The sequence below is a fragment of the Mytilus californianus genome, unplaced genomic scaffold (genome assembly GCF_021869535.1).
Source record: "Mytilus californianus isolate M0D057914Y unplaced genomic scaffold, xbMytCali1.0.p SCAF_11, whole genome shotgun sequence".
Lineage (NCBI taxonomy): Eukaryota > Metazoa > Mollusca > Bivalvia > Mytilida > Mytilidae > Mytilus > Mytilus californianus.
The window spans coordinates 12,245,040-12,260,951 of record NW_026262593.1 but is presented as its reverse complement, the minus strand read 5'-3'; the positions used below and the strand labels follow the sequence as shown (position 1 = coordinate 12,260,951).

Sequence of the window (15,912 nt, the reverse complement as noted above, 5' to 3'; positions counted from 1 at the left end):
TGTTCAATCTAAAACAGATTTGGCTTAAATAATTTATTGACGGTCTTGAATGAAAACCCAGTCAACAGACTAACAGTGGGCCAACGTTGGCAAATTGTCGGTCCGTTGGTCGACCGTTGGTGTTGGCTGCACAACATTGGCCCAACGTTGGCAAATTGTCGGTCCATTGGTCGACAGTTGGTGTTGGCTGCACAACATTGGCCCAACGTTGGCAAATTTTCGGTCCGTTGGTCGCACTTTGGTGTTGGCTGCACAACATTGGCCCAACGTTGGCCTGCTGTTGTAAATCCATATTATTATCTCATGTTGGTTATGAATAATCGGGCCAACGTTGGCATTACGTTAGTAGCAACATAGGGCCGATATGAAATTTTGTTAATAAAAATTGATTATGAAATATTTTACGCTTTATTTCTCTTGGGAAGGCGGGTGATTTCGATTGCTGCATGCTTTATGAAAAGTTAATGTTATACCGAAAGGGTTCATTAACTGAAATTACACTTACAACTCTATGTTGGGCCAATGCTGGGCCAATGCTGGGCCAACGTTGATCCTATATTATACTCTATATATAACTCAGGTAAAATTTATACTGGAATATCATTACTGTAATAAAAAAAAAAATATATCGTTAACATAGATTGCCTGGTTAAAAGTTTAAATTTATTGCAATCATTATTTATTATAACTTTATTCATTAAACTTTGTGAAACATAATAATTTAGCAATTATATACAGAGTGATATTTGATACAGCCAGTCTGTTAATCAAGCACATTCTGATAAGGTTGACCATATGTTAGACAAATTTCAAAGATAGTTGCTATGGTAATTAAGTTTATAGGAAATCTGAATGTAATGGGATGGTCACTTTTGTGTTTATTTCCTGTTGTGTATTTGTAAGAAAGCAGTGAAACGAAGAAAACAAAAAGAGAAAATCATATTATCTGAGGTTCAAAGAAAAAGAAAGTGACATGCAAGTTATAACTTTAAACATTCTGTTTTATATACGATTGTGAATGACAAACATATTTGTTTTTTTTTTTAATCTGAGGGATGTTGTTCAAAATTAAAACATATAATTTCTATCATTTTAGTGATAATGTTGATCTTGAAGTTTATACGTTTCTGGCGAAATATTTTCTTGATTTTGTTTAAATAAAATTGAGAATGGAAATGGGGAATGTGTCAAAGAGACAACAACCCGACCATAGAACAGACAACAGCAGAAGGTCACCAACAGGTCTTCAATGCAGCGAGAAATTCCCGCACCCGGAGGCGTCCTTTTCAATCCTAAATAATCATGAAATATTTGCCACTGAACATTAGTATCATCAAACAAATTGTAAATTGCTAATATTTTAATGTTTTATTTGCGAAATCTATAACGATTGCATTGATCACCTTTACTGAAGTTAATAGAAAAAATCTGTCTTAAGATGTACCTTGTTCCGTAATGTTTCAGAAATGTGGTATAATGATTTCTACTTCAAAGAAATATAAATGAATTTGTTAGTTTTATTATTTCTAAATCGCATGCAAACATATACGATATATTTGTGAAACCTGATCATATACACACTTGCATGTGTAACAGTGTTTTAGATATCAAATAGAGTATTTATTTATTAAATTCATTGCAAGAATGTTGTAATTTATATATAATTATACGGACTCGACTGAATTTAGTTTTTTGTCCTCGGCAAAACTTTTGCAAAAGAAAACCGATATTTGAATAGTTTGTAGGAGTAAATATCAGTCACAAAAACTGACGCTTGAAATATAAAAAAAAATAGGGGGGATGTAAAAAAAAAAGACTATACCACACATAAGGATATTTATAAAAGAAAAAGACTATAAAGATTATTGTCTGAATTACTTGAAGTAGCTTTTCTTTTTAATATACAATTTTACATTTAAATATAAATTTATACATGTTATAGGTTAGGTATTTGAGTACTACAGAAGACAAAATAATTCAGAGGGCAAAAATATAATACAGAGCTAGGAATAATAGAAATTATTGACAACATCCTGGCTAGAAAATGCATGGGAATGGAGATGGGAAAAAATGCATTCTACCATTTGATAGCCCAGAATGAATAAGTTTAAGAAAGTAAGTTAACATAATAGCCATCTTTTATGCTACATCGGATTCGAATTTCACAGATATATATGCATAAAATGTTTAATACTACCGTTAATGCTAGTGTATTTAGATTTGACTTTGTGTTTTTTTTTTTCAACTAGTTTTATTTATTTACTTAGAACGTTTTTTGACAAAGTTTCCTGTATCCATTTCTACACTCAATTGTCCTGCTTAACCTAGCTAGCGAGGTTAAGTCTAGCCAGTATGGTAAAGCATGCAATATGCCTTTTGCCTTGGAATGTATAGGCTAGGGAAAATATCAAAAAAGAGTATTTTTTCTAACTATTGTAATGTGCCAGGACACCGGAAACAATGCATTTTTTCTCTTTGTTTATTTTTTAGGAGGATTTAATATATTCTAAATATACATACATTGAGTACTCATTTACTCATTACTTTATTACAGAGGTACATGTAGTGAAATAACTTTTATGAAGATATGCTAAACTGGATATTAAAAGGATGTAACATTAGACGGAGCCAAAAATAGTGACAAAACAAAGTGTAGCAGAAAACAAAAGGAAAACTCTAGTGAATAAAAACCATGTTGGAATACAGAACTAGAAAAATAGCTGTATAAAATAAATTATCAAGGCCGTCATACAGAGCTTGGATATTACAACATAAACTGATCGATATTATACAAATGGGATAAATGAATTATCATGAATAGACTTTAAAATGTTCATTCTATAGATCTGATTTAGCAACGTATAGATACAAAAAAAGACTTTTTTTTAATTTGCTGGTTGTCTAGCTAATAATAAATTATATTTAATCATACCTTTGTATTTATATTATTTAAGAAAAATAGGTAACATATATATGCATGGATACGTTAATTGAGTTCATACAAATATGGGTATAAAATTCAGAAGTACCATTCCTGGAGAGAGATTGATTGGTTGTTGGTTACTGAAACGTCCATTGACAAATATTTCATGCATATTCAGGAAGATTGAGAGAAAGTTGCAAAATACAAAATTTTCGGGTAGTATGCAAGACACAACATGGTATAGTGGATCTGTAAAACGCAATAATTGCAACATTTAAAAAAAGTATTACTTTCGCCATTTTGAACTGATGTAAGAACCAGGAATTATTGCAGTTGTTGTCTGGAAGGGATTTTAGTATCCTTCATATGGATAGAAAAGTTTACAGATTGAACCAACGGAGTGCCAACGTTTGTTTACAGTTTGTTTTACTACGTTGGCCCAACGTTTGTTCAACATCGGCAAGTTTTATTCCATCATTGGACCAACGTTGGGCCAATGTATTGTATAAAACCTTACAACGTTGTGCCAACGTTTAGCCATCACGTTGGGCCAACATAGGGCCACTTTGCACTTATACATTGGGCCAACGTTTAAAAACAACGTCGGGCCAATGCATGTAGATACGTTGGGCCAATGTTGTGCCAACGTACCAATGTTGTCTGGGAACTCCTTATGTTTTCACGGTCACATGAAAAAAGCAAGGTCAGTTAAAATCAACTCTAATTAATTAGTTTTTAAACTCCATAAAGAAAAATGGAATAATTTTTATGCCCCCGCCGTAGTGGAGGGGGCATTAAGTTTTACCCTTGTCCCTCTGTACGTACGTACGTACGTATGTTCGTAGTCCCAAAATTGGTTTCCGTTCTGTAACTTTAGTTTGCTTCAACCAAATGTTATGAAACTTATACACAATGCTTATTACCACAAAACACAGATCAAGTTTCAACTTTGGTGGCGTCACTTTTACGGTTCTAGAGTTATGCCCCTTTACAAATGGAAAAATTGCTGAATTTTTGGTTTCCGTTCTCTAATTTTAGTTTGCCTCAACCAAATGTTATGAAACTTATACACGATGCTTATTACCACAAAACACAGATCAAGTTTGAATTTTGATGGCGTCTCTTTAACCATTCTAGAGTTATGCCCTTTAGAAATGGAAAAATTGGAAAATTTTTATTTTCTTCTAAATATCAGATAATTTTTAAAATTCGAGTTATCTTCCCTTGTCCATGATTATAGTTGAATCAACTACAATCAATGCTTTATACAATGCAATGTTTATTTTGACTTCCACTGATAAAACACAGATCAAGTTGAATTTGGGTAGTGTCACTTTAATCATTATTGAGTTATGCCCCTTTATAAATTGAAATATTGCAAAATTTTTAGTTTCCATTCTGTAACTTAAGTTTGCCTCAACCAAACATTATGAAACCAATACACAATATTCATTACCACAAAACTAAGATCAAGTACAAATTTTTTGTTTCCGTTTTCTAACTTTAGTTTGCCTCAACCAAATGTTATGAAACTTATACACAATGTTTATTACTACATAATACAGATTAAGTGCAAAATTTGGTGGCAACACTTTTACCATTCTTGAGTTATGTCCCTTTATAAACATAAAATTGCTGAATTTTTCGTTTCCGTTCTCTAACTTTAGTTTGTCTCAACCAAATGTTATAAAACTCATACACAACCGTTCTAGAGTTATGCGTGTTTACAAATAGAAAAATTGCTGAATTTTTATACGACAGCAAAAAAAATTTGGGCTCGTATATTGGTATGACGTTGGCGTCGTCGTCGTCCGAAGACACATTGGTTTTCGCACTCTAACTTTAGTTTAAGTGAATGGATCTCTATGAAATTTTACCATAAGGTTCAATACCACAAAAGGAAGGCAGGGATTGATTTTGGGGGTTATGGTACCAACAGTTGAGGAATTAGGGGCCAAAAATAAGCATTTTTGTTGCTTCCAGACATAACTTGTGTGTTAGTGTATGGATCTCTCTGACATTGTACCACAAGGTTCCATATTACAAAGGAAATGCTTGGATTGATTTTGGTGGTAATTGCCTCAATGGACAAAATGTTAGGAATTAGGGACCAAAAAAGGGGCAAAAACCAAGCATTTTTCTAGTTTCATGACAATAACTTGTGTGTAAGTCTATGGATCTTTCTGAAATTGTACTACAAGGTTCCATTTCTCAAAGGGAAAGCTGGAATTGAGTTTTGGGGTAATTGCCCAAAAACGTTAAGGAATAAGGGGCCAAAAAGGGGCCAAAAATAATCATTTTTCTAGTTTCCAGACAATAACTTGTGTTCAAGTCTATGGATCTCTCCTCTGAAATTGAAATGCAAGGTTCCATATCACAAAGGAAATGCTTGGAATGATTTTGGGGGTAATTGCCTCAAAAAGGGGCAAAAATTAAGCATTTGTTTTAGGACAATAACATTTGTGTTTTAGTGTATGGATCTTTATGAAATTGTACTACAAGGTTCCATATCACAAAGGGAAAGCTGGAATTGAGTTTGGGGGTAATTGCACGAAATGTTTAGGAATAAGGGGCCAAAAATAAGCATTTTTCTAGTTTCCAGACAATAACGTGTGTTCAAGTGTATGGATCTCTCTGAAATTGTACTGCAAGGTACCATACCACATACGGAAGTCTGGGATTGATTTTGGGGGTAATTGATTCCAAATTTTAGGAATTAGGGGCAAAAAAGGGGCAAAAAACAAGCATTTTTCTAGTTTCAGGACAATAACTTGTGTGTTAGTGTATGGATCTTTATGAAATTGTACTACAAGGTTCCATATCGCAAAGGGAAGGCTGGGTTTGAGTTTGGGGGTAATTGCCCTGAATGTTTAGGAATTTGGGGCCTAAAAGGGGCCAAAAACAAGCATTTTTCTAGTTTCCAGACAATAACTAATTGTGTTCAAGTGTATGGATCTCTCTGAAATTGTACTGCAAGGTACCATACCACAAAGGGAAGGTTGGGATTGAATTTGGGGGTGATGAATCATAAGGGGGTTAAAAAAATTGGGGTTCCTTTTTTTTTTCTTTAAAATTTTCCATTTTAAATTGGTTATTTCTGATTTATATATAAAAGCAAATAATAATGATATGGTTTGAATAGGTAAATTAAAAAAATTTAAGTTCTTAGACCACATTCATTCTGTGTCAGAAACCTATGCTGTGTCAAATATTTAATCACAATCCAAATTCAGTGCTGTATCAAGCTTGAATGTTGTGTCCATACTTGCCCCAATCGTTCATGGTTCGACCTCTGCGGTCGTATCAAGCTGCGCCAAGCGGAGCATTTTATTAGTTTCTGTTCTCTACTTAAGTTAGCCTCAATTAAATGTTATGAGACTTACACACAATGCTTATTACCACAAAACTCAGATCAAGTTCAAATTTGGGTAGCGTCACTTTTACCGTTCTTCAGTTATGTCCCTTTATAACTATATGACATGCAAGCGGGGGCATCATCTGTGTCCACATGTGGACACTATCCACATTTATTTTTAAAGTATCCTTGTAACTAAGGATCATTAATTTCTTCCAGGAATAGGAAATTTCTGAGAGGGTTTTATTAGGTCATTCATTGTGGGGAATGAAAGATACTCATTCTTTTTTAGTCTTTTGTTTAGTTTTATGACACAAGCCCGAAATCATGGACTTTCCATATCATCAAGAAAATACATTGTAGAAATCAGAAGGATTACTGTAAACTAACTATAGAATACTGCATGTCAAAGCTTTGAGCAATCGAAAAGTTCATATAGTTCGGACATGTTTAAGTACATAGAGAGGAATAATGATAAAAGGAAATTAATGTTGACCTTTTTAGATAAATATCACACTTCAAGATGATTAAAGTTGTTTACCTACTCAACGTGTTATCATACAGATTAGGTAAGTGATAACCACATTGCAATAAAACAATTCTGACAACACTTTAAATTTTGTTTTGCCTGAAAATCAAATAATTATGAACAGTTACAAGGATACTTTCAAAAATAAATGTGGATAGTGTCCACATGTGGACACAGATGATGCCCCCGCTTGCATATCATATAGTTATAAAGGGACATAACTGAAGAACGGTAAAAGTGACGCTACCCAAATTTGAACTTGATCTGAGTTTTGTGTTAATAAGCATTGTGTGTAAGTCTCATAACATTTAATTGAGGCTAACTTAAGTAGAGAACAGAAACTAATAAAATACTCCGCTTGGCGCAGCTTGATACGACCGCAGAGGTCGAACCATGAACAGTTGGGGCAAGTATGGACACAACATTCAAGCTTGATACAGCACTGAATTTTGGTTGTGATTCAATATTTGACACAGCATAGGTTTCTGACACAGAATGAATGTGGTCTAAGAACTCTAAGGAAACCCCCCCCCCCAATTTTTTTAACCCCCTTATGATTCATCACCCTAAAACTCAATCCCAGCCTTCCCTTTGTGGTATGGTACCTTGCAGTACAATTTCAGAGAGATCCATACAATTGAACACAAGTTATTGTCTGGAAACTAGAAAAATGCTTGTTTTTATCCCTTTTTTGACCCCAAATTCCTAAACATTCAGGGCAATTACCCCCAAACTCAAACCAAGCTTTCCCTTTGTGATATGGAAACTTGTAGTACAATTTCATAAAGATCCATACACTTACACACAAGTTATTGTCATGAAACTAGAAAAATGCTTGTTTTGGCCCCTTTTTTGGCCCCTAATTCCTAAAATTTTGAGGCAATTACCCCCAAAATCATTCCAAGCATTTCCTTTGTGATATGGATCCTTGCATTTCAATTTCAGAGAGATCCATATACTTTAACACAAGTTATTGTCTGGAAACTAGAAAAATGCTTATGTTTGGCCCCTTTTTTGGCCCCTTATTCCTTAACGTTTCGGGCAATTACCCCTAAACTCAATTCCAGCTTTTCCATTGTGAAATGGAACCTTGTAGTACAATTTCATAAAGATCCATACACTTACACACAAGTTATTGTCATGAAACTAGAAAAATGCTTGTTTTGGCCCCTTTTTTGGCCCCTAATTCCTAAAATTTAGAGGCAATTATCCCCAAAATCATTCCAAGCATTTCCTTTGTGATATGGAACCTTGCATTTCAATTTCAGAGAGATCCATAGACTTGAACACAAGTTATTGTCTGGAAACTAGAAAAATGATTATTTTTGGCCCCTTTTTGGCCCCTTATTCCTTCACGTTTTGGACAATTACCCCAAAACTCAATTCCAGCTTTCCCTTTGTGAAATGGAACCTTGTAGTACAATTTCAGAAAGATCCATAGAATTACACACAAGTTATTGTCATGAAACTAGAAAAATGCTTGTTTTTTGCCCCTTTTTGGCCCCTAATTCCTAAAATTTTGAGACAATTACCCCCAAAATCAATCCAAGCATTTCCTTTGTGATATGGAACCTTGTGGTACAATGTCAGAGAGATCCATACACTAACACACAAGTTATGTCTGGAAGCTTAACCATAACCATAACCCCCAAAATCAATCCCTGCCTTCCTTTTGTGGTATTGAACCTTATGGTAAAATTTCATAGAGATCTATTCACTTAGACTATAGTTAGAGTGCGAAAACCAATGTGTCTTCGGACAACGACGACGCCAACGTCATACCAATATACGACCGCAAAATTTTTTTGCTGTCATATAACAATTCAGCAATTTTTTTTATTTGTAAACACGCATAACTCTAGAACGGTTGTGTATGAGTTTTATAACATTTGGTTGAGACAAACTAAAGTTAGAGAACGGAAACGAAAAATTCAGCAATTTTATGTTTATAAAGGGACATAACTCAAGAATGGTAAAAGTGTTGCCACCAAATTTTGCACTTAATCTGTATTATGTAGTAATAAGCATTGTGTATAAGTTTCATAACATTTGGTTGAGGCAAACTAAAGTTAGAAAACGGAAACAAAAAATTTGTACTTGATCTTAGTTTTGTGGTAATGAATATTGTGTATAGGTTTCACAATGTTTGGTTGAGGCAAACTTAAGTTACAGAATGGAAACTAAAAATTTTGCAATATTTCAATTTATAAAGGGGCATAACTCAATAATGATTAAAGTGACACTACCCAAATTCAACTTGATCTGTGTTTTATCAGTGGAAGTCAAAATTAAACATTGCATTGTATAAAGCATTGATTGTAGTTGATTCAACTTTAATCATGGACAAAGGAAGATAACTCCAATTTTAAAAATTACTTGATATTTAGAAGAAAATAAAAATTTTGCAATTTTATGTTTATAAAGGGGGATAACTCTAGAATGGTTAAAGAGACGCCATCAAAATTCAAACTTGATCTGTGTTTTGTGGTAATAAGCATTGTGTATAAGTTTCATAACATTTGGTTGAGGCAAACTAAAGTTAGAGAACGAAAACGAAAAAATCAGCAATTTTTCCATTTGTAAAGGGGCATAACTCTAGAACGGTAAAAGTGACGCCACCAAAATTGAAACATGATCTGTGTTTTGTGGTAATAAGCATTGTGTATAAGTTTCATAATATTTAGTTGAGGCAAACTAAAGTTACAGAACAGAAACCAATTTTGTGATGTACGAACATATGTACGTACCTACGTACATACGGACAAGGGTAAAACTTAATGCCCCCTCCACTACGGCAGGGGCATAAAAATTATTCCATTTTTCTTTATGGAGTTTAAAAACTAATTAAGTAGAGTTGATTTTAACTGACCTTGCTTTTTTCATGTGACCGTGAAAACATAAGGAGTTGTCATTCAAGACCGTCAATAAATTATTTAAGCCAAGTCTGTTTTAGATTGAACAATGTAAAAGAAGTTTTCCATAGGTCTCAAAGGCATTCATTAGGCCTATAAACACTATGTATGCCAATGAATCCACAATAAATGAAAAGTCTTTGTTGAGGTCTTAATTACCGGTCCTATAAAGTTCAAAGTGATTTTGATTTGCAATTTCTGTGAATACATTTATCCTGTCAGAATCAAGCATTGCCTCTGGATTGAATTTTTTTTTCTTCAAACAAATGATGGATTTCTCTTACATAGGTCAAGTAAGACAATTCCGTTAATTCAAACTGGTAAAGTAGTCGATATACAGAACATGAGAGTGTTATATCCCTTAGGTTTAAATTGGAATGTTTAATGTAACCATTCCTGTCAAGTATGCCACCTTTTCAAAATGAACCAAACAGTCTTTGTGTAAGGGCCTTAAGTCAACATTCTTAGATTTCAATCATGATTTCAAATTTGAAAAGAACCTGTTTTAGTTGTAATTTCTGTGGAGCATAAAATAGAAGATCAACCAATCAGAATTCCATAATTGGATATTCGTGTCAAGTTCATTGAAAATCTGAAACATTAAAGGACATTAAAGGATGTACTACAGACACCAATTGTTGACCCTACTGGTTATGACAGCTTCTGCTGGCCTTTAGATTATGTGAGGTAACAAATCAAAATCTTATTTTACCACGGTTTTAGGAAACAGTTAATTGTTTTCAAGGTCAATATTGCCTGATAAGTTAGTTCAAAATGACCAAGTAATTTAAGTCTAGATGACCAAAATACGAAAAGTTCCGCACTGGCCAATGGACACCTTGACTGTGATAGCCCTAGCTCAACTGAACCTCTTAATAAAAGTGGCCAAAGAAATTTTGGACATATAAATCTGATTTTTTTATGAACTTTGAAAATCATTTATTATTAATTTTCTTTTCATGTCCGTTTATTTTTCTCCATATTAAAAGCGAAGCTCTCAAGAGTCTCTACTGCATAATTTGTAACAATTATGGTATTTAAATCAGGATCAAAATATTTCAAAACTTTCATTTACGGTCATAGTAACTATCTCTTGATGTAGAAAAAGTTGAAACCAGTAGAACTGGAATCATTCACTAGACAAAAGATACCTTTTAATTCCTCAAGAGAAGATAACTTCACAAAAGTTAAGCTTCAGATGGCTTTATTTTCTACAATACAATTAATACATGTAGTAAGGTTTAACTTTTGTCTTGTTGTTTAAAGGAGAAGAATTTTGAAATTGGCCTATCAGATTCAAAGATCATAATTTGCTGTGAAGTTTCAGAGATGATGAAAATGTAATTTTCCATAGGGAACTATGAAATAAGGATTGTTTGTACAGCACATTCATCAACCTGCCTCAAGTTTAGAAACGAGGAATACTTCTATCACACTTGGAGTTATCTGATTATGGTGTTCTTTGGTGTATCGCCACAATATAGCCTTTTAGTGCTGATGCAGCATAAAGTAATCACCAATCAATGTTCTTTGAAGTAGCTCATAACAGCTTTTAATTTAAACCTTTAAGAACCAAGTGGTGTATTGGGAACTGTAACCGTATACGCTAGCTTGTTAAAAATCTGAATCAGCCACCCAGCCGTGTACGAAATATGGTATTTTTGTAAATATGCATAGATTACTTTATCCAGGATACTTATCTGCAAACATTCAATTAATTCTGTTATTCATATTAAAAATATTTTTTTTCTTTTTACAAACAATCACAGTTTGACACAATACTTTGCTTGCATTTTAGGACTAGAAGTAATGAGACAAAATCACAAGATATATTTGTTGAAGACAGTGTAGCTTAATGTTTGGAAACTGTCCAAAAAGATAGTCAACTGTATGTTCTTTTATCATTCTGAATATCCTAGAAATATTTGCCACTGGAAGTTCAGTCAAATATCATTAATCCTTCTGATCCGTAGAGAGCTGAATGAAACATTCAAAACAGACCTATTGGTTGTACTACATTTATTCCAAATAAAATAAATAAAATGCTCCGCAGGGCGCAGCTTGATACGACCGCAGAGGTCGAACCCTGAACAGTTGGGGCAAGTATGGACACAACATTCAAGCTTGATACAGCTCTGAATTTGGATTGTGATTAAATATTTGACACAGCATAGGTTTCTGACACAGAATGAATGTGGTCTAAGAACTTAAAAATTTTAAATTGGACATTCACCTATTATGGTCCAATATCCAAAATCTAAATACATGGTTAGATTCAGCATATCAAAGAACCCCAAGAATTCAATTTTTGATGAAATCAAACAAAGTTTAATTTTGGACCCCGATTTGGACCAACTTGAAAACTGGGCCCATAATCAAAAATCTAAATACATGTTTAGATTCAGCATATCAAAGAACCCTAAAAATTCAATTTTTGTTAAAATCAAACTAAGTTTAATTTTGGACCCTTTGGACCTTAATGTAGACCAATTTGAAAACGGAACCAAAAATTAAGAATCTAAATACACGGTTAGATTAGGCATATCAAAGAACCCCAATAATTCAATTTTTGATGAAATCAAACAAAGTTAAATTTTGGACCCTTTTGACCTCAATGTGGACAAAGTTGATAACGGGGCCCAAAAATCAAAAATCTAAATACATGGTTAGATTCAGCATATCAAAGAACCCCATATATTCAATTTTTGTTGAAATCAAACAAAGTTTAATTTTGGACCCCAATTTGGACCAACTTGAAAACTGGGCCCATAATCAAAAATCTAAATACATGTTTAGATTCAGCATATCAAAGAACCCTAAAAATTCAATTTTTGTTAAAATCAAACTAAGTTTAATTTTGGACCCTTTGGACCTTAATGTAGACCAATTTGAAAACGGAACCAAAAATTAAGAATCTAAATACACGGTTAGATTCAGCATATCAAAGAACTCCAATAATTCAATTTTTGATGAAATCAAACAAAGTTAAATTTTGGACCCTTTGGACCTCAATGTGGACCAATTTAAAAAAGGGGCCCAAAATCCAAAAACTTAATACACGGTTAGATTCAGCATATTAAAGAACCCCAAGAATTCAAGAATAAAACCCCATTGAAATTGATCAAGAAATAAGCAATTTATACGAAGTATCTTCTTTTGCACAATACTGTGCAATTGAATATTTCTTGCTATTGCGCAATACTGTACAATTGACAATTTCTTGCTATTGCGCAATATTGTGCTATTGGATATTTCTTGCTATTGCGCAATACTGTGCAATTGAAGATTTCTTGCTATTGCGCAATACTGTGCAATTGAAGATTTCTTGCTATTGTGCAATACTGTGCAATTGAAAATTTCTTGCTATTGCACAATACTTATTAGATAATAATTTACACATCCTGTTTGGTGTGTATCTCCTACCATATCATTATTATTTGCTTTTAAATATTAATCAGAAATAACCAACTTAAAATGGAAAATTTTAAAAGAAAAAAAAAAGGAAAAAAAGAAAAAAAAAGAATCCCCCCCCAAATTTTTTGAACCCCCTTATGATTCATCAACCCCAAACTCAATCCCAGCCTTCCCTTTGTGGTATGGTACCTTGCAGTACAATTTCAGAGAGATCCATACACTTGAACACAAGTTATTGTCTGGAAACTAGAAAAATGCTTATTTTTGGCCCCTTTTTGGCCCCCAATTCCTAAACGTTTCGGGCAATTACCCCCAAACTCAATTCCAGCTTTCCCTTTGTGATATGGAACCTTGTAGTACAATTTCAGAAATATCCAAACACTTACACACAAGTAATTGTCATGAAACTAGAAAAATGCTTGTTTTTTGCCCCTTTTTTGGCCCCTAATTCCTAAAATTTTGAGGCAATTACCCCCAAAATCAATTACAGCCTTTCCTTTGTGATATGGAACCTTGTGGTACAATGTCAGAGAGATCCATACACTTACACACAAGTTATTGTCTGGAAGTTACAAAAATGCTTATTTTTGGCCCCTTTTTGGCCCCTAATTCCTTAACTGTTGGTACCATAACCCCTAAAATCAATCCCAACCTTCCTTTCGTGGTATTGAACCTTATGGTAAAATTTCATGGAGATCCATTCACTTAAACTAAAGTTAGAGTGCGAAAACCAATGTGTCTTCGGACGACGCCAGACGACGACGACGACGACGACGACGACGCCAACGTCATACCAATATACGACCAAAAAATTTTTAATTTTTGCGGTCGTATAAAAACAACATAAGATTATCAAAAACAAAGAAGTGTTTTAACAAAATTCAACTAAAACAATTTATTTCAATCTTTTCTTCAGCAATAACAGTTAACAAATTAATTAATCATAGTCCTGCAGATCTTGAATTTATCCGTTACTTCAATTTGAATCCTGATTTTTCACTCTAAAATATTTATATTAGCCATCATAATTTTATAGATAAGTACAGAAATTTTTCCCTTCTCCATCATATTATAAACACAAAATCAATGTAGACTTTTCTGCTTCAATTGTGCAAAAAAAAAATTCAAATGTTGATAGAGTAATAAGCATATTCTTTAATCTGTCTTGATAGCAAAAAAAAATCATCAGGTAAAAGAATCATTTAACATTACCTTGCAGATAAACAATTTTGCACAAAGAATCCTGCATATAAATGAAGGCTTAATTTAAAATTTCCTATGTTAACATAATTATTCAATATTAAACTGAAATTTCTCTAGGTACTATGATAAGATTTGTTATATCAAATTATCATAAAAAAACTTTAAAACAAAACATGTAGAAATATCATTCTTATAAAGTGTATACACTAAAAAACTTTAAAAATTAAATATACAATTAATCAGGACAAGTATGAAACATCCTATCTCAAACCTAGTTCAAAATCATTATGTGCAAATCATATCAGATTGTGTGTACAATTAAAAAGAATTTGTCAATAACAAATTTTTCAATGTCTGTAAATGTCTAAACAAAATAAAATAACAAACTACAATATTTATAATATTTCACATCCTGTGACAACTTAACTATCAATGTTCAATATTCCACTTCAGTGAAGTTGTCTATAATTCTGATAATGTCCTCAAGCTTCAGTCTCTGTAGGAATGTTGACATCAGCTGGTCATCAGGGTCCATGTGTTTTCCATGCAGTATGACCTGAGCTGTCAGGATCAGCAGGTGCTCCTTTATATCAGACATGTCAGGCTTAAAAACAAACCATTCAGGTAACCACAGATAAATCTGCATCAGATTTGCTGCATCAGTAGCAGTTGGTCTCTGGAAATAATGAAAGTTAAATTTACATATTCTGTATTAGACAACAAGGCCATTAGAATTTATAATCTTATCCTTGTGTATGATGTGTCAGGGCTAGTATTTCATTTTTAATAAAAGAAAATGTCAGGTATACTTCAACAACAGAAACTGAAATTTTCTGAATTCTAAGTAAAGTAACAATTAATGTATTAGACTTACTTGACAGTACTTTCTCATTTTTAAATGCATTGAAAATGTTCTCCAAAACAAAGTATATATGAAAACTGCCATTGCTGTTTAAATTTCACATACAGATTGTTACAGCTACATATCTCTTGAAAAAGTACAAACTGACGGAACTTATTTTTTTCCGATATTGCATGCAGTAGGTAAAATGAATAAATTTGTTCCTCACTGTGTCAATTTATAACTTTTAAGAGTCTATTATCCTAAATTGAGGTAAATTGTATGGCTTTCCAAATACCGTTTTGATTCCTAACATCACTGAAGAGACATTAATTGTCGAAATCCGGATATGGTGTACAAAAACCTTTGCACCTTTTGTTTGCGGTATACCATCTGTTTATTGTTTTCTGTTTAGTATTAAATTTATAATTAAGATCCATTTATTACATCGGTGATCCGTTTATTTGGCAATCGCCAATGGCAGTCAGCAGGATTTAAGAACATTTGTTGTTCGACCTGTTAGTCAAATGCGTTTTGTTAAAAAATACTTTTTCACTTTGTTGGTCTTTTCGAAAATGTTGTTTGTGCTGTATTTAGACCCCACTAACAAGAAATTTGTTTTGCATGCACACGTATAAAAATTGCGGTTTTTATCCAACGCAATCATAGGTTTGAACGTTGTTTTCAATTTAGACTAATTTATAACTTTAGATATATATATATATAATTTTAAGT

The 15,912-nt window shown here is 33.0% G+C and overlaps 1 protein-coding gene and 2 long non-coding RNA genes across 4 annotated transcripts in view; 2 read left to right on the top strand and 1 right to left on the bottom strand.

Moving 5' to 3' along the window:
• The first annotated feature begins 1,290 nt into the window (after window positions 1-1,290).
• LOC127719575 (uncharacterized) lies at window positions 1,291-2,931 on the top strand. The gene is made up of 2 exons (XR_007990378.1): window positions 1,291-2,115; window positions 2,555-2,931. It is a non-coding gene; the product is annotated as an uncharacterized LOC127719575 (long non-coding RNA).
• An 8,234-nt stretch (window positions 2,932-11,165) lies between these two features.
• Window positions 11,166-15,912, top strand: part of LOC127719576 (uncharacterized) — an 18,988-nt gene continuing 14,241 nt past the window's right edge. The window contains exon 1 of the long non-coding RNA XR_007990380.1: window positions 11,166-11,893. This is a non-coding gene — a long non-coding RNA (uncharacterized LOC127719576). The remainder of the gene's footprint in view (window positions 11,894-15,912) is intronic.
• Window positions 14,014-15,912, bottom strand: part of LOC127719561 (serine/threonine-protein kinase Pink1, mitochondrial-like) — a 27,110-nt gene continuing 25,211 nt past the window's right edge. For both annotated transcript variants that reach the window (XM_052225779.1, XM_052225780.1), the window contains exon 10: window positions 14,014-15,012. In XM_052225779.1, the coding sequence (XP_052081739.1) occupies window positions 14,773-15,012 (240 nt within the window). In that variant the 3' untranslated portion in view covers window positions 14,014-14,772. The remainder of the gene's footprint in view (window positions 15,013-15,912) is intronic.